Source organism: Carlito syrichta, unplaced genomic scaffold (assembly GCF_000164805.1).
Source record: "Carlito syrichta isolate Samal-C Ts95f unplaced genomic scaffold, Tarsius_syrichta-2.0.1 Scaffold288286, whole genome shotgun sequence".
In the NCBI taxonomy this organism is placed as follows: Eukaryota; Metazoa; Chordata; class Mammalia; order Primates; family Tarsiidae; genus Carlito; species Carlito syrichta.
The window spans coordinates 9,858-33,384 of record NW_007232382.1 but is presented as its reverse complement, the minus strand read 5'-3'; the positions used below and the strand labels follow the sequence as shown (position 1 = coordinate 33,384).

General features: G+C 47.6%; 1 protein-coding gene across 1 annotated transcript in view; it reads left to right on the top strand.

The window, feature by feature from the left end:
* The first annotated feature begins 1,634 nt into the window (after positions 1 to 1,634).
* The window catches only part of LSM12 (LSM12 homolog), a 27,169-nt gene continuing 5,276 nt past the window's right edge, over positions 1,635 to 23,527 (top strand). Inside the window, exons 1-3 of the mRNA XM_008053562.2 lie at positions 1,635 to 1,822; positions 2,524 to 2,788; positions 4,504 to 4,637. Of these exons, the coding sequence (XP_008051753.1) occupies positions 2,665 to 2,788; positions 4,504 to 4,637 (258 nt within the window). The 5' untranslated portion in view covers positions 1,635 to 1,822; positions 2,524 to 2,664. The remainder of the gene's footprint in view (positions 1,823 to 2,523; positions 2,789 to 4,503; positions 4,638 to 23,527) is intronic.

The following is a 23,527-nucleotide window of genomic DNA, read 5'->3' as shown; positions in this document are numbered from 1 at the left end:
GCCCCGCCTTCCTCCCTACGGGGCAGCGAAGGGGACAAACTTCTTCGAAGGCGTTTCCTCAGGGCCCCCACGTGGCCGCTGTTGCCTGCACGTGGGCAGCCGGCGAGTGGTGGCACCGCTGCGGTTCCGGGTCAGGGGGCTGACGGGCTGGCGGGCGGCGGCGCGCCTAGTGTCTCTGCTCTGCTGCTGCGGAGGCGGATGTGTAATCGCCGGACCCGGGATTCTTTCCAGACCGGACCTCTCCTCCACTACCGCGCTACCCACCAAAAAAAAAAAAAAAGAAAAAAGCCCAAATCCGAGCTCTCCTGGAGAGGAGGCTAGCGCACTCCCTCTTCCTGAGGGCTGAAGCGGGAGCTTACACCGCTAATCCGTGCACGCCCTCCTACCCAAGCCCAAGGCTCTCCCGCTTTAATTCATCCGATGTTAAATCGGAGACTGACAGATGTCTCTGATTTTGAGGGATCTTCCCTGAAGACGCAGATTTTCACATGCAGCGCAAAGTCACACTTTCTCCCAGTTCTAGCGTTGCCTCCCCCGCCCCCTTCCATCCTGCCATACCAAGTCCCCAGAGATAGTAAGTGTTGGTATGGGAAGAGGAGGGGCACACGCCAAGACAAAGTTTGGAACGCACAGAAAACAGAAAGCTCGGCTATTCTATAGCGAGGTCCTGCCTAGAAGGCTGTTGAAGAGGCTCCTCAGATTTCTTGCCGAGTCTTTGAAAGTTTGCCCTGGCTCTGGTCTCCACCTTCATCAGCTCACCCCTACACTCCGCTAAATAGTATTTCTGAGCTGCATTATGTTCCTTGAAATTGCCAAGTTCTCTCCTCCTAGGGATTCTGGCACATGTAGTGCCCTCTGCCCGGAGCATGGTCACCCTCTTCCTTGCTAATTCTTCAGGTCTTAGCTGAGATCTTTCACTTCCTCTAAGAAAGCCTTTTCTATCGGCTTCTCGAAGCTGTACTGGAACATCTATAATCACAATGCCACAAAAAAAGTGGGAAAGTGCAGTGGCGATTACGTTTGACCTGTTATGGGGGCCGGAAAAAGAATGAGAGACATGAAAGTTCTTCAAACAAGCATGAGGGAGCAAAATTTTTATTCCTGTTACAATGATTTTGTACCCCCAACACCAGGAAGTTTATGCTTCTTGCAGGACAAGGTAATACTTTTGAACTTTGTTCAGGTTAAGTAGTGCCAAGACTGGCTCTTTGCCTCCCTCTGGACTGGAGAAAGGTCAATCTGTTTGTCATAAATGAGGCTCCAAAGTCTGTATGTTGAGGGTTGATGGGTTAGGGATGGCAGTTGGTGGTGGTAGGGCTTGAAAATGCCTATCTGCACAGTACCTTACCTAAGGTTAAGAAAACAGTGTTTTCTGTATCACAGGGACATTAATGGGGGTCCACAACCCCTTCCCCAAGGCTCCCTCTGTCAGTATCACTGCTCTCCTTCCTGCCTTCTGCTTGGTTTTCTGGGGGAGAGGGCAAGGAGGGAGAAGGGGCAGTGTCTTGAGTTTCAAAGGTGATGGGTGATCATGAGGGCACTACCGCTTATTAAAGACCATGCATGTGTATACATTATCTCACCTAAACTTCCTAACTACTCTATGAGGTAGGAATTATTATCTCATATAGTATAGCAGTAAATAACACTGTCTTTGGAAACAGGGAGATCATTTGTTTGCTAGTTAATTGTGTGACTCTGGGCAAATTTGGTCTAAGACTTAGACATTACCTGTAAAATGAGGATATTGATTCCTACCCCCAAAGGGTTATTAGATGCTCAATAAGTGATAATACAGATGCCGATGAAGAAACAGGATCAAGTCGGGCTCGGTGGTTCAGCCTGTAATCCCGCGCCTTTGGGAGGCTGAGGTGAGTGGATTGCCTGAGCCCGCGGGTTCGGGACCCGCCTGGGCAACTTGGCAAGACCTCATCTCTACTATAAATCAAAAAATTTGGTAGCGCCCGCCTGTAGTTCCAGCTACTTGGAAGGCTGAGGCGGAAGGATCGCCGGAGCCCAGCAGGTCGAGGCTGCGGTGACCGGGAGCGGCCACTGCACTCCAGTCTGAGTGACAGAGTGAGACTCCAACTCAAAAAGAAAAGAAAAGAAAAGAAACAGGATCAGGTAATTTGCTCAAGGTCACAATAAATGGCAGATCTGGGATTTTGATTCCGGTTTATCTAGCTCTACAGCCAATGGTCTTTCCACTACCACTTTGTAATTCATTATAATCACCTTGAGCGAGTTTTCCTGAGTCCTCTGGGCCTCCGATTCCTCATCGTAAAATGGGGGTCATATCTATTATTTGATAAAGTTCATTCATTAATCTCTCGTGCGCAAGGTGTCCACGTATGAGGCTGCAGCTCCCCTTCCTTTCCCTGTCCCCCTTTTCATTCCAGGTAGTAGGCCATTTGTCCTTGACTTCGAAGCGGACCCCACAAGCACCGAAGGCGGCGGCCGCAGCAGCACACGCGCTCCCATCCAGACTCCTCTTCATTTCCTCTTCTAGCCGGGTCCACCTAGGCTCTCGCCCCACCCGGCGCCAGGCCACGCCCCGGCGTGTGACGCCAGCACGCTCCGTGCGTCGCGTCGCGGCGCTCACTGGGGGCCCGGCTTTCGCCCGCTGCTGCCGCCGCCGCCGCCGGCCGCGGCTGCTCTCCCAAGATGGCGGCTCCTCCGGGCGAGTACTTCAGCGTCGGGAGCCAGGTGTCGTGCCGGACGTGCCAGGAGCAGCGGCTGCAGGGCGAGGTGGTAGCCTTCGACTACCAGTCCAAAATGCTGGCTTTAAGTATCCTTCCCTGCGTGGAGCCCGAGGCCGGGCCGGCGTGTAGGTGCGGCGGTGGGGGGGTGGGGGACGTCGGCAGCGGCTGGGGCCCTCTCCGGGCCTAGGGGCGACCGGCTACCGCGGCGCCCGGGGCGCATGCGCGCGGCCCCGGGCTCCCCTCCCCCGCCCGCGGGCCCTTCGGTCAGCTTCGGGGACCCTGTCTGCCACCCCTTGCGGGAGCTGGGCCCCGGACGGGGGTCATTGGGCGGAGGGGCTCGTGACACGCGGATGGCTTTTCGGGAGGGACGCTGTGGGAGGGGGCCCAGGGATCAGCAGGGGGGGTGGTGGTTGGAGGGGGCTGGTGGATGGGAGCCCGGATGGAAAGGGGGAGCGAGGAAAACCTACCTTATGGGGAGGGGGCGTGTAGGGCGAGGAACTGCTGGGAGGGCAAAGGTGAGGAATTTGGAGGGAGTGTCTCCTGATGGGATTTGGCCTAAGAAAGAGCGGTGGGATGGGGACCCAGTCGGCCTTGCCTGTTTTGGGGAAGAGTTTGTGTCTGGACTCGGGGTAGGGGCTGGTTTCGCGGATGCGTGTGTATGCGTGGTGGGGTGGGGGGCTGTGCTGATGTGTGGCCTTCTCAGTTATTTGGAAACAGGGGGTGTTTGCATTGGAAGCCTGGGCCAGGGAGTGCTTGCCACGTTTTGCAGGGTCTTGTGTGGGTTACAGGTGAAACAGTGAGTTCTCGTTTTCTGTTGCTCAGTCCTGACTTTTCCATAGTGGTGGCCTTTTGAAAGTGGCAGTGTTAAAGTGAATGGAAAAGGTGGCCTGCTTCTTTGGGTGGAAGTGATTTCTGAATTACCCCAGGAAACTCAATCTTGGAAACAGCACTTCCTTGTTGGAATAAATGTGCCATGCTTCCCCTTTTATTTGAGCCACAGGTGGGTTTTTGTTTTTTTGGGTTTTTTTGAGGAGTAATCCTTATGGCATCTTTCAAAATGAAGCTTCCTACTGAGTCTGCTGACTTTGAATGGCAAGTATTTTAATTCATTTAACCACTAGTTGTAGATTTCTAGCTTAGGAAGATGTCTTCAGAAACTAATTACAGCAAGAATAGTTGCTCTCATTTTTTTTTTAATGAGAGGTTACACCTGGAGCAAACAAGACATTCTACATTAGTGGTTTAGTTGGAAGAGTCTTAGAACTAGGAATTACTCTATTTTTAATTGGCATACAGTAAATGGTTGAAGAATGAGTCTGTGAATGAATGAATGGATTAACTAGTCGGATCACCTTGAGTGGGTTTCCTTTCCAGTGTTGTAGTTTTCTTCTCTGCAAAATGGGAAAAAGTAAAAAGCGCACTATACAGATAGAGTATTATACGAAGAACAGAAAGTGCTGGCCCTATTGTGTGGTTCACAGATTCAAAACAGTCTACATAAGGCATCAACACTACATGGTGCCTCTGCATAAAACTAGTAGAGAAGGTGACAGAAACACTATGAGGCTTCCAATTTGGGGTCATGTTTGGGTTTGAAAAGCTTGAGATCTTTTGGTTGTGGGCTTGGGCACTAAGAAGGTGACAGGCTTCCTGAGGAGAGCTGTGGTTCTTGTAAGACCTTCTTTCTTGCTCCTGACATGCCTTTTACCAAGCCTTGGCGGAATCGTGTGTTCTGTGCCCCTTTTGGGATGTGTCAGTGCCTCTGCTTGCCCTGTTTTCCTTAACTTTATTTTCTCACCAGAATGTCCCTCTTCCAGTGGAAAGCCCAACCATGCAGACATCTTGCTCATAAACTTACAGTATGTTTCAGAAGTGGAAATAATTAATGACCGAACAGAAACCCCTCCTCCCCTAGCATCACTCAATGTTAGTAAGGTAAGGACTTGGACAGGTCTGGCTCTCTATGATGGTGGGAAACGGGTTGCATCGGCTCTTGGTGATACGTACATTGTCTGTTGTCTGTTTTTCAATTTCTTATTGATGTAAAATGATGTAAAATTGCTTGTTCTGTTACTTTAAAACATTATATCTGTTTAGCTTCCCTCTTTAGTCCTGGGTACCTTCAATAGATCTTAAGACATCTTAATGCCCAAATAGAGTTGAGAGCTTGCTTTTGTCCTTTGTGAAAAGGAACTTTAAAAAAAAAAAACTCTTAAGTTTTAAACTTGGAGTCCATATATGAACTTCTGGTGGCCGTGGGTTTGGGTGGTGGTGTTGCTCGTGAACCTTCTGAAACTGTGTATATGTGCACACATCAATATCCAGGCCTGAGGACCTGGAGTCTTATTCAGATTCTCAGAGGGATTCATGACCTATAAAGTTTGAAAGCTGCTGCCTTAGAGTTTCATTTTTGTCTTTATGTCTGAACTTTGAGGTCTAACAATTAGATGCTTAAATCTGGGAACCCCCAAGTCATTTTTTTCTTTTTTGAGAGACAGGATCTCCCTACGTTGCCCAGGCTGGACTCTAACTCCTGGGCTTATGACATTCTCCTGCCTCAGCCTCCTGAGTAGCTGGGCACATGTCACTATGCCCATCCAAATCACTTTTTTGATTCTTCAGTTCAATTAACCAAAGTTCATGTCGATCAGTGATAATGCCCCAAGCCCTGTCAAGGCCTGTACTTGGAACATTTTTTTCCTTCCAGAATGACTGGAGCCTCATCCATCAGGACTCAGTTAAATGACCCCAAGAAGTCTTTTCTAACTACCCAGGCTAAAGTAATTTGCCCCTCTTATTTTCTCTCATAGTGCCTTGATCTTCACAGCTAAGATGACTGTATAACTTTCTGGGACTTTTTTTTTTTGAGTTGGAGTCTCAATGAAATAATTTGTGCTCTTTATGTTAAAGACCAAAACAAAGTTATCCCAGGCTAGAGTGCAGTGAGTGACATGCTCACAGTCACTGCAGCCTAACTTGCTGGGCTCATCCGATCCTTCCCACCTCAGCCTTCCAAGTAGCTGGAACCACAGGCATGCACCACCACGCCCGGCTAATTTTTTTGTTTATTGTAGAGACGAGGTCACACCATGTTGTCCAGGCTGGTCTCGAACTCCTGGGTTCAGGCAATCCTGTTGTCATGCGCCCTCAAAGTGCTGAGATTACAGGCTTGAGTCGCTGCACCTGGCCTATCTGGGACATTTTTATTTATTTATTTTTTTTGAGTTGGAGTCTCACTCCGTCGCCCAGACTGGAGTGCAGTGGCTGCTCCTGGCCACCGCAGCCTCGACCTGCTGGGCTCTGGCGATCCTGCCGCCTCAGCCTTCCGAGTAGCTGGAATGACAGGCGTGCACTACCATGCCCGGCTAATTTTTTTTGATTTATTGTAGAGATGAGGTCTCACCAAGTTACCCAGGCGGGTCTTGAACCCACGGGCTTTAAAGTGGAGAGGAGTGCTTTTATTTTGTATTGGAACAACAGGTAGATCAGTGTGTCCTGAGCAAATTGAGATCAAGGTTATCCTATTCATGCCTTTTTATAATTATAATTATATTACTTGTTGATTTGTCTAATGTCTGCTTCATTAAGCTTTATTCTACGGGGATGGGAACCATACCTGTTTTATTCACTGTTGAATATACAGAACCTTGCACAGGGCAGATGTCTAATACACATTTGCTAGATGAATAAGTTATATCTCCAATTTTAGTAGCTGCTGCCTTTCCTTAAGTCTCTTGAATTAGTGTGGTGGAAGTTTTTCCCCTCCGGAGAAGTCTTGTAATAATGTGTGTTCTCTTCTCTCGGAATGTGGCACTCTGCACTTCAGCAGAGCAAGGAAACACATGGGCATCTGGAGCCATGGAGGGCACCTGAGGCGAGTGGGTGCAGTCGCTTCAGGTCTGCTCCCTTATCAGCTTCCAGGGAAGGGTCGCATGTTTTTTAGCAATGGCCAAGGACAGACTCTAGGGGGCCTGAGTTTCATATTGAAGGCTGTGGTCACACACAGGATGCCCCACTCTTGGAAGCCTGTAGTCTTGAAACCCTGGCTTAGTCAGATAGCCCTTGCTGGAAAACGGAAGTTCTTTGGGTGATCTTCTGTCAGTTCATGACATTTTAAAACATGTGTATGAAATGGTTTGTGCTCTTTATGTTAAAGAGCAAAACAAAGTTATCCTTTGGTGTTCACAGGGTATGTGAAGTCTGTAGCAGTGAGTAGCAGAGGAAAAAGCTGAAAGACGAATGATTTCCTGAAATTGATTTTTTTTTTTTTTTTGAGTTGGAGTCTCATTCCGTCACCCAGACTGGAGTGCAGTGGCACGCTCCTGGCTACCACAGCCTCGACCTGCTGGGCTCTGCGTTCCTTCCACCTCAGCCTTCCAAGTAGCTAGAACTACAGGCGCGCGCTACCACGCCCGGCTAATTTTTTTGTTTTATTGTAGAGATGAGGTCTCGCCAAGATGCCCAGGCAGGTCGCGAACCCACAGACTCAGGCAGTCCACTCACTTCGGCCTCCCAAAGCGCTGGGATTACAGGCTGAGCTACCGAGCCCGGCCTGATTTCCTGAAATTGAAAAGACACTCGTTTTTTCTCCTGTGACCAAAAAGTGCCACCATTTGGAGGGACTGGAGTGTTGGGAGACTGTTAGGGAGCGGTTACCAAGCGATTCTCCTTATGGAAACTTTGACCTCAAGTATAAATAACCTTGGTCATTTAATTTGTAGATTATCTTTGCCTTTAGAGTTTTGCTTTCTGTTTTTTGTTTCTGTTTTTGAATCGGAGTCTCACTTTGTCGCCCAGGCTGGAGTGCAGAGGCACACTGCTCACAGCTACTGCAACCTCTGCCTGCCGGGCTTAGGTGATCCTTCTACCTCAGCCTTCCAAGTAGCTGGGACTACAGGTGGCAACACCACATCTGGCTAATGTTTGATTTATTGTAGAGATGAGGTCTTGCCAAGTTGCCCAGACTGGTCTCCAACCCGTGAGCTCAGGTAATCCTCTAACCTCGGTCTCCCAAAATGCTGGGATTATAGGCGTGAGCCACTGCACCCGGCCAAGGGTTTTGCTTTCTGCTGGTCAGTTTTAGTTGTTTGCTGGCATTGTTGTAAACTAGCTGTTTACTCACTCTGTCAATGAAGCAGCAGGAAGTAATGCCTTGGGGAATACCAGAAATCTTCACTTCTTACTCTGTGGCCCGCTTGCCAAATCTTGAAAAAGGCTTACTGGGAAGAGGAGTCAGAAACTGAAAACTAAAATTAGGTTGGAGGGTTATCTTTGGCTTTCATTTATTCATTTTTCCGCTTGCTGAGATGTTTATGAGTAAGCCAGATCAGCGTTCCCTTGAAACCAGCCTTTCAGGATGCCTTGCGAGTCGTTCTCCTTGGAGAGTTGCTTAGGATGAGAGCAAGCCTGCTGCGCTGTTGCTGAACACAATGAGAGGCTAGTCTGGGCACTTATTAACAAGTTGCTTGAGAGACCCGAAAAGTTCATCTCATTTTTAAGAGCATGGACTTGGGGTTTTCTTAAGATGGAGGATTGGTTAAATATGTGGCAGGGAACTAAAGTGCTCTGAGATGTCTGGAAGAAAACTGTCGAGTGCTCCAGATGCTGCAGTCTGGGGAAGCGCTGCTGTGCCTGTGCCTTCAGTGGAAGATGCCAGCATGTGTTGGTGCATCTTGCTGACAAAAGTCTGTGCTCTGCTTAATTAGACCTGTTGATACAAACTGGTTATTCGTTCACCCTGACCTAGCAGGAAATGGAAGAGAAAGTCTTTTAAAGGAAATACTTTTTTTATTTTTTTTGAGTTGGAGTCTTACTCTGTCGCCCAGGCTGGAGTGCAGTGGCCGCTCCCGGCCACCGTACCCTCGACCTGCTGGGCTCTGGCGATCCTTCCGCCTCAGCCTTCCAGTAGCTGGAACTACAGGCGTGCGCTACCACACCCGGCTAATTTTTTTGATTTATTGTAGAGATGAGGTCTCACCTGCCCAGGCAGGTCTCGAACCCGCGGGCTCAGGCAATCCACTCACCTCCCAAAGCGCTGGGATAACAGCTCAACTAGAGAAGATAGAAACTAGCAACTTCTTGGAAATTGGCCTGTTTGGCTCTCACTGACAGTTCTCTCACTGACAGTTCTCTTCAGGCTGAGAAGTCTTATGTCTGTCCCCAGCAGCAAGAAGTAGGAAGCAGCCTTGGGAGAGGAGAGGGCAGTGGGCTTGCAGAACTGGGAAGTCTTGACTGTCCTTCTCTCTTCTCCATAGTAACATTATACCCTGTTAAAGGGTTCTGAATCTCCTGGTAAGAAGACAGGAAGATTCCAGAAAAACTACAGTAGTGTGCCAAAGCCATTCATATGCGAGGTTCAGGTTGTTTACCGTTCTTTTACTCTCTCTTCCTCACAGAGGAAGGCTTAAATACGGCTTGAAGACAAGAGCCCCAAGCCTTATGGAGGGAAGTGGGGTGTTTTTAACAAAGTTCCTTTGAATTGACTCAGCATCTTCTAGAACTCTGGGGACAGATTGCTCATGGGTTAGTAGTGCTCCCAGGAGATGGTGAGTATCACGTCAGCGTTAACCAGGGCTGCCTTTTTGTAACATTTATTAAACATTTACTGAAAATCTATTTTGTGCAAGGCATTGTGGTGTGCTCTGCTGGGGACCATACCTTATGTTTTTTATCGCTTTATAGTTTACAAAGAACTTTGACGTGTCTCAGCCACCCTGTATGATCTTCAGCATATTTTTTTCTTTTAGTCTTTAACAAATGAGGAAACAAGCTACCAGTTTAAGTGACTGTTCCAGGTTATACAGCCAGAAGTATGGAGGCTAATGTTCTTTTTCTTTTTTTTGAGTTGGAGTCTCACTCTGTTGCCCAGGCTGGAGTACAGTGGCACACTCACGGCCACCGCAGTCTGACCCTAGTGGGGTCAGGCAATCCTTCTGTCTCAGCCTTTCAGGTAGCTGGAACTACAGGCGTGTGCCACCACGCCCAGCTAATTTTTTGATTTATTATAGAGACGATGTTGCCCAGGCTGTTCTAGAACCCCTGGACTCAGGCAATCGTCTCACCTCCTCCGCCTCTCAAAGTGTTGGGATTACAGGCGTGAGCCACAGTGCCCGGTGGCTAATGTTCTTATGTGTCACGCTCAGAACTAGCAATTGGTAGACATCTCATTTAATCCTAATCCTGAACCCCTGGGCTCAGGCAGTCCTCTCGCCTTGGTCTTCCAAAGTGCTGTGATTACAGACTTGAGCCACTGTACTCACCCTTTGTTTTTTTTAATTGTTTGTAGAGATGAGGTCTCACCAAGTTGCTCAAGCTGGTCAAAACACTTCTAATATTAAAATTGAAATAAATGTGAGCTGCACATACATTGAAGAAAGATTAATACAAATGAACAAGATAATTATTTACCCAGTTTTTGTTGAATTAGTGAGTGACTACAGTTGTAATGGTGGTGAGTTAATCCAAGGAATAAATAAATTGGCAAAATGAACATTGTAAGGAACACTGCCTACCACCTCTTGTGCCACACTGAACTTTTGGATTCATTCTTTTATTTTCCAATCTGCTTATTCCAGTTCAAGGTTGAGGATGACTGGAGCCTGTCGCAGCAGCTCAGGGCACACAGTCAGGACCTAGCCCTGTTCAGGACACCAGCTCATCACAGGGCACACTCATACTCACTCAGACCAGGACAGTTAAGGCACACCTCGCCATCTAATGTGTGAGCCTTTAACTGGAGTACCTAGAGAAAACCCATGCAGACATGGGATGATGTGCAGCTCCACAATGTGGCCTAGCTGGCACTTGGGTTTTTTTTTTTTTTCCCTGTCTACATGATAACAAAACAACATTGAATTAAATAACATTATTCGAGCACCTGCTGTACTTTGTCAGGCCTCACCACATCAGATCTGACACTGAATTGGAAATTGGAACTTTCCAGCCCAAGATTGAGGAAGATCAAAATTGTACTGGAGGCTGGGACTGGTCGCTCACTTCTGTAATCCCAGCACTTTGGGAGACCAAGCTGGGAGAATCCTTTGAGGCCAGGAGTTTGAGACCAGTCGGGGCAACATAGTGAGATCTTGTCTCTATAAAAAATAAAGTTAGGGAGCCTGTAGTCCCAGCTATTCAGGAGGCTGAGGTGGGAGAATTGCTTGTGCCGAGGAGGTCAAGGCTGTAGTAAGCCATGATTGTACTACTGCATCCCAGCCTGAGAAGCAGAGTGAGACCTTGTTGCCAAAAAAAAAAAAAAAAAAAATTGTATTGGATACCATTAATACATAATATTTTATAAAGTTTTTTTCTTTTAATTTTTTTCTTTTAAAGATACGGTGTACAATTCAGAGTTAGGTATACAAATGCTCATTATGCAGGTACCTTTGTTGAGGTGTGCACCCCCCCGTCAGATTTCTACTACTGCCAATCCCCCCCTCTTTTTTTTGAGTCAGAGTTTCACTATCACCCAGACCGAAGTGCAGTGGCACATTCACAGCCACCACAGCCTTGACCTGCTAGACTTAGGCAATCTTTCCGCCTCAGCCTTCCAAGTAGTTGGAACTACAGGTATGTGCCATCATGTCTGGCTAATTTTTCTTGATTTATTGTGAGATGAGGTCTCGCCAAGTTGCCCAGGCTGGTCTCGGACTCTTGGACTCAGGCAATCCTCTCACCTTGGCCTCCCAAAGTGCTGGGATCATAGCGTGAGCCACTATGCCTGGCCTTAAAAGAGACCTCTTGTTCGTGACCAGAATTGACATGGATTTCCAGGACGGTGTTATCAGATGGCATAGTTAACTGAAAACTTACCTGAGTACTGGAGGATGGAGTTAGCCATCACAGAACCAGGAGGCTGTGCTTTCTACCTCTGAGACTCTTATGAGAGGCCTGCTGACACAGCCAAGACCAAAGGGTTTGTTCATCTGTTTGGATGAATGTGTCTAGTGCATGGGGTGGGTGTGGGTCTTCCCGCCTGGCTGGCTGGATGAGCACTTCTCCGGAGCTATTGGGGAAAGGTGTAGTCAGTGGGAAAAGAGACAGAGCATGGGCCAGTGGAGATCCCCAGGTAGTCAGAGCTTAGGCAGTCACCCCTCACCGGGGCCCTGACTGACTTGTCAGTCCCTTTTATCCATTTACTCCCCTTTATCTATTACTGACAAGTAGTGCGTGATCAAATGGAGCCAAGAAGAAGAGAGTTGAAGAGCATAGGGGACTTGTCATCACCTGGAAAGACCACTTGCTGAGGAGTGAGTTGGCTGCCACCGAATTAAGTGATATCTTGACCTGGGCCCAGTGGCTCACACCTGTAATCCCAGCATTTTGAGAGGCGGAGGTGAGGGAATTTCCTAGGCCAGGGGCTTGAGACCAGCCTGGGCAACTTGGCAAGACTTCATCTCTACAATAAGCCAAAAAATTAGCCAGGTGTGTTGGCACACGCTTGTGTGTGGCTGAAGCGGAAGGATCACCTGAGTCCAGCAAGTCCAGGCTGCGGTGGCCGTGAGCATGCCATTGTACTCCAGTTTGGGTGACAGAGTGACTCTCTGACTCAAAAAAAAAAAAAAGGACCTGATTGTTCTGTTTCCTAGAAGCTATATAACCCATGGATTCACTTGGCTTGAGTATGTGGTCATGGCACAGTCTCTGGGGAGAGTTCACTCTAAGGTTTGTACCTGGCTCTGAGCAGACAGCTGTTCCCTCACAGAAGTGTCATGCAGCTACTGGTGGGAGATGGAGAGGGAATAGCCCATTATGCTGCATGGGGGAGCATGGTAAGTAGTGAGTAATGGCCAGTGAGGGCAGAGAGAGTGATTGCCGTTTTAGAAACCATTGGCCGCCAGGCTCAGTGTCTCATGCCTGTAATCCCAGCACTTTGGGAAGTGGAGGCGAGAAGATTGCCTGAGCTCAGGGGTTCAAGACCAGCCTGAGTGACATGACGAGACACTGTCTCTACAATAAATAAAAAAATTAGCCGGGTGTGCTCCTGTAGTTCCAGCTACTTGGAAGGCTTTGGCAGAAGGGTCACCTGAGCCCAGCAGGTTGAGGCTGCAGTGACTGTGCCACTGTACTCCAGCCTGGACGACAGAGTGAGACTCCAGCTAAAAAAAAAAAAGTCCTATTCTGTGGCATTCAAACTCTGGGGTCAGCCTGGCAGAGCCGTGGAGGGGGTGCGGTACTCCTGGCCAGGACTTGTTCTGGCTGTAGGGCACATCAGCCAGGAGACAATCCCGCTAGGCCAAGGGCAGAGTTCCTGACGCCTTCTCTGCATCCACCTGGATGCCGCTGAGCCCAGTGACCCTGGCAGACAAGAGTCATAGGTGTGTTGTTTTGACCACCTCTGTACTTTGGCTCCTTGATCCAGAGACTGTTCAAAATAAGGACTCCAGGGTGAGTTGGTGGTGGTATCTCCTCAGTGTGAGGAGGGGGCGTCTTGACTGGTTCTGTTTTCTGGCTGAGGACAGGTTTGGGGAGAAAAACACCCAAACAAGCGGTGCAGTCAGATTCTGGCACCAGATTTTGAAGACCAACCTAGGTCAATACCAGAAGCTACCCTGGAACGCAAAGCCAGTTACACCTGAGCTGGGAAGTGAAAGACTCTCACACTGCACCAGGAGTATGGCCTGATGGGACGTGTGCAACTGAAGAAGCACATGCTTTTTTTGAGTCTGGATCTCCCTCTGTTGCCCATGCTGGAGTCCAGTGGCACAGTTGTAGCTTGCTACAGTTTCAAACTCCTAGGCTCAAGCTATCCTCCTTCTTCAGCCTGCCTGCCTACCTCTCCCGGCTCTCCCCCGCCCCCGGCAACTGGGACTACAGGTGGCACCGGTTTTCCTTTTGAATTTTTAGTAGAGGCGGGATCTTGCTGTGCTGCCTAGGTTGGCCCAGAATGCCTAACCTTGAGATCTTGCTGCCTCAACTTCCCAAAGTGTTGGGATTCCAGGTGTGAGCCACTATACCCAGCAGAACTACGTTCTTTTTCCAACTGGACTGGTAATAACTTGTGTGACCTGCTGTTAATCACTTCACCTCTGGAACTGTTTGGGGGTCGTGGCTGTGACCCTCTAACAGTCACTGTTTCTTCTCCTTTTACCTGCCTTGCTTCTCATACTCTGTCTTCCAGGTGTGAGGAATGTCAAGGTGATTGGGCTTGCCTTCAGGGATGTCACAGTTGGGAGTGGTGAGGGACAGCAGTGTTTAACTCAGTGATAACTGTGGCAGGAGTTATACTGCTGGTAGTATGAGCAAGGCACCACGACAGCCCAGCACAGGGGCAGCAGTCTTCTACAGAGGGCCGGGAAGTAGATCTTTGGAGCTTTGTGGGTCACACTGTCTTCATCACAACCACTCCACTTGCCTTTGTGGCAGAGCAGCCACAGACCATGTGTAGACTAAAGGGCCTCACTGCGCTCCGATCTAACTTAACTAAAGCAGGCAGTTGGCTAGATCTGACCCCTGGGCTCTGGTTTGCTAACCCCTGGTAGCCAGCATTGAGGAGCAGGACCATGAGAAAGGGCAGGGGTTCAGGGAATCAGCCAGACTTGGGAGTGCTCTGTTTGTCCATCTCTGCAGTTTAGAACCTGCTGCTTTCCTGTCTGAGCTGAACTGGAGGTTGTTAGTTCTCAGAAGGGAAGGAGGAGACTATTAAAGACTAGTATTTTTCAGAGATTATGTAGCACTTTGTTTCTGTTTTTGTTTTTGTGAGTCAGAATCTCACTCTGTTGCCCAGGCTGAAGTGCCCTGGCACACTCATGGCCACTGTAACCTTGACCCGCTGGTCTCAGGCAATCCTTCTGCCTCAGCTTTCCAAGTAGCTGGAACTATAGGTGTGCGCCACCATGCCTGGCTAATTATTTATTTATTGTAGAGATGAGGTCTTGCCATGTTGTCCAGGCTGGTCTCAAACCCCTGGGCTCATGCAGTCCTCTTGCCTCCACCTCCCAAAGTGCTGGGATTACAGGCATGAGCCACTGCATCCAACTATTTTTTATTTGACGTAGTCTTGCTGTATTGCCCAGGCTGGTCTCGAGCTCCTGGGCTCTAGCATTCCTGCTCTCCCAGCCCCCTGAGTAGCTGGGACACAGGCACACACAATTACACCTGACTTTTGTTTGTTATTTCAGAAATAAAAGTTGTGTGCATTTATGGCGTACATCCCATTGTTGAGGTATGTGCACATCTCAGGGTGACCGCTTATCATGGAAGTGCCAGCACAGGTGTTAGATGCCCTGCTTACACAGCTTATGGCCCTTCGCTGGCAACCCTCTGGAAGTGAGCTCTGTGGGTAGATATGCGGACTGAGTCTCAGAGGGGCTGTGAGTCTTGCTTAGGTTCCTGCAGCTAGGAAGAGGCAGGTAGAAACCTGAGGCGGAATCTGTTTGGGGACGAGGAGGCGGTTCTTCCATTCCCCATGCCTTTTGTGCTCTCTCCAGAGGCCAGGAAACACCGGCATGTGACCCTGTTGCTGAAGAAAACCAGCTCTTATTCTGCAGGTGGAGCCTCCCTGTCACCCAGGCTAGAGTGAAGTGGCATGATCATAACTCTCTGCAGCGTCCGACTCCTGGCCTCAAGTGACCCTCCTGCCTCAGCCTCCCGAAGCGTTGGGATTATAGTTGTGAGCGCCTGAAGCGTTGGGATTATAGTTTTGAGCGCCTGTACCCATCCCTAGCTGTCCATTTTTGATGATAGTTAAAGGCATTTTCCTTATTGTTCTAGTTATCTTTTGGAAGATGTTTTCTTTAGGACTTAAGGCCTCTCTCATCTCTTCTAGACACCAGAAAATGGGTAACTGAGATGATAGACACGTTAATTTGCTTATGTGTCTCTCATAACACTATGTTGTATACCTTAAACACATATAAGAAATTTCTTTTTTGTAGGGGGATAAAAGCAATAAGATCATTGGCTAAAGGGAGGTTGGATTACTGTATGTGGATGTTTCTGAAATGACTCAATCTAATAATAATGTTATAATAGTAACAACTACTATTTGTACAGTGCTTTACAGCTCACTTAGTGCTTTTTTTGGATCTTCCTTAGACTTCTCAGCCATCCTGTGAGAAGGCTAATTTGAGACTAACTTGAGCGTGCGTTCAGAGATCAGTTGTTGAGGTCAGGTTTCAGCTTACATCTCAGTCAGTTCTCCGTGGCAGAGCCACGTGGTAGTTTTGACAGCATTGCTTGGTTTCAGGGTCTCTTCAAGGAAATTCTTCTGTGTCCCAGACTTTAGGTGTCTGTCATAGCTATGAATAGTGTCTTGTGACATAATTACAAATAACTAACAAACTATCTATGTTGCTGGCTTATAGTTTTTCTTTTAAACTTGATTAAAGATAAAACTTTGCCTAGAATGTGTGTTGACTGACTTGAATCTGGTTCTGTGTTGTATGGTAGCACTATGATGGATTTTACACGTATCCTGCAGAAACCTGGAGATGAGGCAATAACATGTGCCCTTGGGGTTGCAGGGTGTTTTCCATCATAAGCACTTAACATACCAGCATTGAGCGCAGGAAACTGGCTTGACTTCCCTTCTCTAGTCTTGGAGCATCAGAAAATGATGGATCCTGGGAATGTACCCGTCCTTCTTGGCCTGAAATGCTTTCTCACACAGGATCTGTTCTCCTCGAAGTGTCCTGTGAATTACCCTTAACAAAAGAAAGAAAGGATGTCCCTGAGGTTTAGGGTGAGACTGGGGCCTTTTGTGAAGGACAGGCCCTTCCACGGAAGGGCTCCACAGACTCGTGTGCTCTATGGCGGGGCTGTTGTTTGGTGCAAGCGCCATAAGGTGCTAAGAAAAGAAGGTGGCAACTGAGTCTTAAGATACCTTCCGTTTATAACTTGTTCTTTTGCATTCCGACTTATAACTGTTTTCACCAATTGTTGGGATGACTTCTCTTAGAACAGTTTGGATGTAGTGCAATAGTTCAGAACATGCCTGGGAATCAGGCTGTCTGCCACTTGTGTCTTGGTAAACGTGGGTAAGTTTCCTAACAGCTGTGCCGTGGTTTCTCTATCTATTAAGAGAGTAATTTCAGTACCTGTTTCATGGGATTGTTGTGAGGATTAAATGGTTTAATATACATAAATTGTGTAGCTAGGTGCCTAGCATGGTGTAAGGTCTCATACAACCACAGTTGGCTCATCTTCGAATTTTAGTATTTACTGTCAGGCGTCTCTGGTTCTACCATTCGCCTGTTGGGTTGATGCTTGGATTCATCATTATGTGTTCTAGGATACAATTTCAAGTGGGGTACTGTAGTTTTTGAGTTCTCAATTATCCCAATTGTAAGGGACGGTATTTTATTACGAACATTCAGACAGGAACTTTCAGCTAGGGACCAGGGGACTTGGGGATATTGATATTTGAAAGAATTATTATTATTATTTTTGTAGAGACAGAGTCTTGCTGTGTTACCCAGGCTGGTCTTGAACTATTGGGTTCAGACAATCCTGCCTCAGCCTCCCAACGTGCTGGGATTACAGGTGTGAGCCACTGTGCCTAGCTTGGAAAAGAGCCTGTTACTGAGACTGGGGGGGCTCCAAGAGCCTGCTCCATGTTTGAAGCAGAAGGAACACGTTAGGGCCCTTAGGATAACAGTTGTTCTTAGCTACTCTGGTCTGCCATTCCTTGAACCTCAGCTTACAGGCAGCAGCTGCAGCACTTCCCAATCTGTCTGTGAGGGCAGCTGGTTGGAAGACCCATGTGTAAGGAGAAGACCGACTGAGATGGCTCCCTGGATCAGTAGGTCATGCCCAGCAGGTCCCCCGGATGCTCGCTTCCCTTGTTATGTCAGCTGTCTCCGCTTGTTACTACTGGTAGGAGGAATCCCTCCGGACTCCCCATGGCACCTGTGTCTTCCTGATCTGGGTATATGAAAAGAAGGTGGCCCAGCTGGTGATTCCATAACAAGATGAAGTGCGCACTGCTGGGATTTTACGTACTGCTCTGGCGGCTACCTCTTCCCCCTCCACGACGCTGAGTACTGAAGAGATGTGTGCCCTCAGTGTTCGTTAAATCACTGACTTGTGCTACCCTGCAGTGGCATGAGTAGATAGATGCCTTCAGTATTGCTCTGGTATCAAGTTTATGCACTTTTCTTCTCTGCCCATCTTGAGGCCTGTACGTAAAATGGGCACAGGAGGAAGCCCTGATAGTACACAACTTTGATTTCCCTGGGAGTCATTCAGAATGAATGGAGAGGCAGGGGAGCAGGTGGCCATGCATGGTCATTTCCGGTAAGCCATGTGCATGTGTTTATAGGGTTATGCTTCTTGGCCAGCAGCTAGATGTTGGCCTTGCAAATGAGTGCAGTTATAAGTGATGGTCACTGAACTTTTAAAAATTGCATCCTTCACTGAAATTAAAAAACAATAAAATGTTTGGAAAAAAAATGCTTAAAATTTTACTCCTCAAAAGATTCCACGAAGAAAATGAAAAGCCTTTGGGAGAAATCATTTGCAAAACATATCTGATAAAGCACCTGTGTCCAGAATATAAAAAGAACTAATATAATTTAGTAATAAGACAAACTGCCCGCTAAAAAAATGTGTAAATGCTTTCAAATGCTGTATTGGAAAAGATATAGAAATTATGTGCTTATGTATAGATAAGCACATAAAATGCTTGATATCATTAGGCATAAAGGAAATGCAAATTAAAATCACAGTTAGAGCTGGATGCCTTAGCCTGTAATCCAACACCTTTGGGAGGCTGAGGTGAGTGGATTGCCTGAGCCCGTGGGTTCGAGACCCGCCTGGACAACTTGGCGAGACCTCATCTCTACAATAAATCAAAAAATTAGCTGGGCGTGGTAGTGTGCACCTCTAGTTCCGGCTACTTGGAAGGCTGAGGTGGAAAGGATTGCTGGAGCCCAGCAGGTCGAGGCTGCAGTAGCCGGGAACGTGCCACTGCCCTCCAGCCTGGGTGACAGAGTGAGACTCCAACTCAAAAAAAAAAAAAAATGAATAAATAAAATCACAATGAGAAATGACTATGCTTTTTTCTCTTTTTTCTCTTTTTTTTTGAGTTGGAGTCTCACTCTGTTGCCCAGACTGGAGTGCCGTAGTATGCTCATGGCCACCACAGCCTCAACCTGCTGGGCTTAGGTGATTCTTTCCTGTCAGCCTTGCAAGTAGCTGGAACCACAGGCATGCGCCACCACGCCTGGCTAAGTTTTTTGATTTATTGTAGAGATGAGGTCTTACCATGTTGCTCAGGTTGGTCTCGAACCGCTGAGCTCAGGTAATCCTCTCGCTTCTGCCTCCCAGGGTGCTGGGATTACAGGCATTAGCCACCATGCCAGACAAGAAACAACCATGCTTTCACCAAAATGGCTAAGATCAAAAAGACTAACAGTATCAAGTGTTGGTGAGTATGTGGCAGAATTAGAACCACCATATGTTACTGGTGAGAGTGTAAAAAGGTCCAACCACTTTAGAAAACAGTTTGATAGTTAACCTTAAAAGTTAAACATACACTTACCACATGACCCAGACATTTTTCTTCTAGGAATCTGTCCAACAAAAATAAACATGGGCTCCTTGATTCAACCTGTAATCCCAGCACTTTGGGAGGCCAAGGGAAGTGGATTGCCTGTGCCCATGGGTTTGAGAACAGTCGGGTCAACTTGGTGAGACCCCGATTCTCTACAACAAATCAAAAATTAGCTAGGCATGGTAGCATGTACCTGTAGTTCTGGCTACCTGGAAGACTGAGGTGGAAGAATTGCCAGAGCCCAGCAGGTCGACGTTAGGGTGGCCATGAGTGTGCCACTGTACTCCAGCCTGGGCGACAGAGTGAGACTCCAACTCAAAAGGGAAAAAAATGAAAACATGTCTTCTGGACACGAAGACCTCACACTTGTAATCCCAGCACTTGGGAGGGCTAAAGCAGAAGGGTTGCTTGAGGCCAGGAGTTCTAAGACCAGCCTGGGCACCATAGCGAACCCTTATCTCTACAAAAAATACAAGAAATTAGCCAAGTGTAGTGGTGCACGCTTGTAGTTCCAGCTACTTGAGAGACTGAGGCAGGAGGATTACTGAAGCCCAGGAATTTGAGACTGCAGTAAGCTGTGATCGTGCTCCAGCCTCAGCAACAGAGTGAGACCCTCACTTAAAAAAAAAACCAAAACTTTCTTTATATGTTTCTATGTTTATTGTCATGGGCCACATGAATAGGTACTGAAAATTTGGTAAGTTTGGACAATTAAAAACAAAAAAATAGCCGGGCTCAGTGGTTCAGCCTGTAATCCTGCTCCTTGGGAGGCTGAGGTGAGTGAATTGCCTGAACCTGCGGGTTCGAGACCTGCCTGGGTGACTTGGCGAGACCTCATCTCCACAATAAAAATCAAAAAGCCAGGCGTGGTAGTGCGCGCCTGTAGTTCCAGCTACTTGGAAGACTCAGGCGGAAGGATCGCTGGAGCCCAGCAGGTCGAGGCTGCAGTGGCTGAGAGCGGCCACTGCATTCCAGTCTGGGCGACAGAGTGAGACTTCAACTCAAAAAAAAAAAAGCAAAAAATTTTTTAATGTGCAAAAACAAAACATGTCCACACACAGGCTTGTATGTGAATGTTCATTGCCAAAAACTCCATACAGTTCAAATGTTGATCAACTAGTGAATGAATGAATAAAAGGTAGTACTATATCCACATAGTGGGATGCTCAGCAACTTAAAAAAATAACTAATGATAAATGAAACAGTGTGGGTGGAACTCAGAATTGTTATGCTAAGTGAAAGCAGCCAGAGGCCTAGTCAGCATAGTTTATGAATCAATTTTTTTTTTTGAGTTGCATTCACTGTTGTCCAGGCTGGAGTGCAGTGGCACGCTCACAGCCACCCAGTGTCTGACCTACTGGGCTCCATGAACCTTCCTTTTCAGCCTTCCAAGTAGCCAGAACAATATGCGCGCGCTACTCTGCCCAGCTAATTTCTTTTTTTACTATAGAGACAAGGTTTCGCCAAGTTGCTGGGGCTGTTCTCAGACATGTGGGCTAAGGCAGTCCCCTTGCCTCGGTCTCCCAAAGTGCTGGAATTATAGGCTGAGCCACTGAGCCTGGCCTGATTTCATTTTTATATGAAATTCCTCAGAAAGGAAAAATCATGGAATTTTTTTTTTTACATTGCATGCCTGATGATGATCCTTCCCAGCCTAACAGGCATCCCTCCACCTTCTCTACTGAGGGCATCTTTTTCACTGGGGCCCACTGGTGGTTTGACAATAACCATAAACTTACTAACTTGGAATAACTGGACCATTTATAGGTACACAGTCATTTGCAAAGATGTGTGGGAAAATGTACATTTGTACAGCAACTAAATTGAGAGTGGAGTGGTAATCATTTGCTTTACAGAAGAAGGCTTATCCACGTCCTGCATGAATATTCACGTCTAAAACGAGCAAGGTGCTCTCCCTACTCTGACCCCCAATATTGAGGAAACACTTCTAGATTCTTTTTTATGAGAGCGCTCTCCCCCTGCCTAACTGATGGGGTTCACTGTGGGAGAAGTTTACCCTGTTTGTCCGACTTTCTGGTGAAAGCAGAACCCTGCAACTGAGTATCTGGGTGAAGCATTTTTCAGATAGCTACAAGAATGCAGCTTGGAAACTAGCAGCTGGAGTTGAGGGTCTGCAGGGACCTGAGAGTACAACTGCAGGTTGAGAATGGTGTATGTGAGTGAAAACACTCACAGTCGACTTGCACTCGCTTACTGGCCTTTCCAAGTGCCCAGTGGACACTTGAGATCATCTACTGTGTTAGAGCTAAAGTGCCTTTAGAGCCTTTGGGGAGATGGGGCTGCATGGGGTGGGGCATGTTTTATTTTTTTTAGATTAGTCAAGTGCAGTAGTGAGAAGGGGGAGAGAGTAGAATAAGGGGTTCAACCTGTGGCTGTGAACAATCAGTTGAGATAACTCCCACCTTCAACCAGCTAAGGGTGTGTTTTGAAGCCATAGTTGTCTAATGAGTGTGTCATTGTTACTTGGGCTGTCTACATAATCACTTCTGGCTGCGATTTACCTCCATTTTATTTCTGCCTCTGGCAAAAATTCAAAAGTGGCTCTTCTCCCAGCTTTTGTATTCCCTCTAGCTTAATTTGTTAGTTCCGTTCTTTTTTTTTGTTTTTTTGAGTTGGAGTCTCACTCTGTTGCCCAGACTGGAGTGCAGTGGCCACTCCCGGCCACCGCAGCCTCGTCCTGGGCTCCCGTGATCCTTCCGCCTCAGCCTTCCAAGTAGCTGGAACTACAGGCGCGCGCTACCACGCCCGGCTAATTTTTGATTTACTGTAGAGATGAGGTCTTGCTGCCCAGGCGGGTCTTGAACCCGCGAGCTCAGGCAATCCACTCACCTCAGCCTCCCAAAAGCACGGGATTACAGGCTGAGCCACCGAGCCTGGCTAACTCTTCCCTTTCTAAATGGGGTGACTTACATTTATGCACTACCATGTCGGTGAGAAGGACATTTTGATACTTGAGCACTCAGCCTAGCTAGTCAACACAAGCATTATTAGAAGCAGCTTTGTCTGACCCACCATTGGGAGATGGATTTGGTTTCTAGGGATAAACGTTTTAAAAGGGATTGAGCCTTTAAAGCGAGGCCCTCCCGCCTGTTCTGAGGTTAGCGCCTGTCTGACCGTTGTCAACTGCTCCCTGGGGCTCTGCTGCCCTTCTTGTTCTTCCTTCTTTCCTTGAAGACTTCAAATTTTCTAAGACATTGTTTGCTAAGCGAAACTCAAGGAAACTCCTTGTTACCAGGGTTTTCTTGGTGCCTGAATAAGCGTTGCTTATTGCTACTTAAAATACACCATCAGCAGTTCTCTTTCCATAGAAACTGAGTGCTTCCAAGCCACGGGGCTTTCTTGCTGCAGTTGGGTTTGCCACTGCCTGGAATGCTGGCAGTCCTGTGCATCTGTCTATAAAGCCAGAATGGCAGCCAGGCCCGAAAGATTATTTGTATACTGCTGCTGCATCTGTCTGTCCATGTCCTGGAGAGGCCTGTGAGCGAGGAATTCTGGCTCTGTCACCGCCGAATGAGCCTTTCTTCCCTCCGCACTGGCCCTTCTGTGCTCACAACCCCCGGATGGGGGAGGAGACTCCCCACAACGTGATTGAAGTCCTGCTTTTCTCTTCATGATCAAACCTAAGCCTTAGTGAAGTGCTTCATTTTGCCAACTCAGAATGAGACACGCAGCTTCCCCCCTTACACAGGTATCTTGGCTTCCCCCCTTATAATAGGTATCATATTCTATAAAAGTAGAATATGAATGTTTAAAGATTCCAAGCATCTGGGCACTTCAGGAACCTGCTGGAGGTATCTTCCCTCTTTGTGTGGAAGGAGTTAGCTGGAGACAGATTGTGCATTCACGTATGTTCCTGAGTGTGTCGTGCTCAGCATCAGTAGACTGCTGGTTTTCCTGGGTCTGAAAAATCTCCAGATCAGTTATTGGACTTGCAGATGCCTCCCGTCTTCATTTGTTTTAGCCTTGCCTGGCATGTTTGTTTTGTCTTACACACAGATTTGTACTTCAGAATTTCTAGCAACCTCCATATGGGGGTGGGGACCAGAAATGCACCGGGTGCCACCCACCAGATCTTAGTGGACTGCACTATTTCACTAGATTTTATTTTGATCGGTTTGTGATTGTTCCACCAGAGGGCAGTGAAGGAACAGACATGCTGTAGAACTCCAAAGAATGCTCGCTTACTCAGAGCAGGTGAACAGTTTCCATGGTGAGACTTACTTGAGTCCTGGCTCCCCGTGTAGGCTCAGGTGATGGTGGTCTATGAAGGTGTGGTGCATGTTAATCTTTTTTTTTTTTTTTTTTTTTTTTTTTA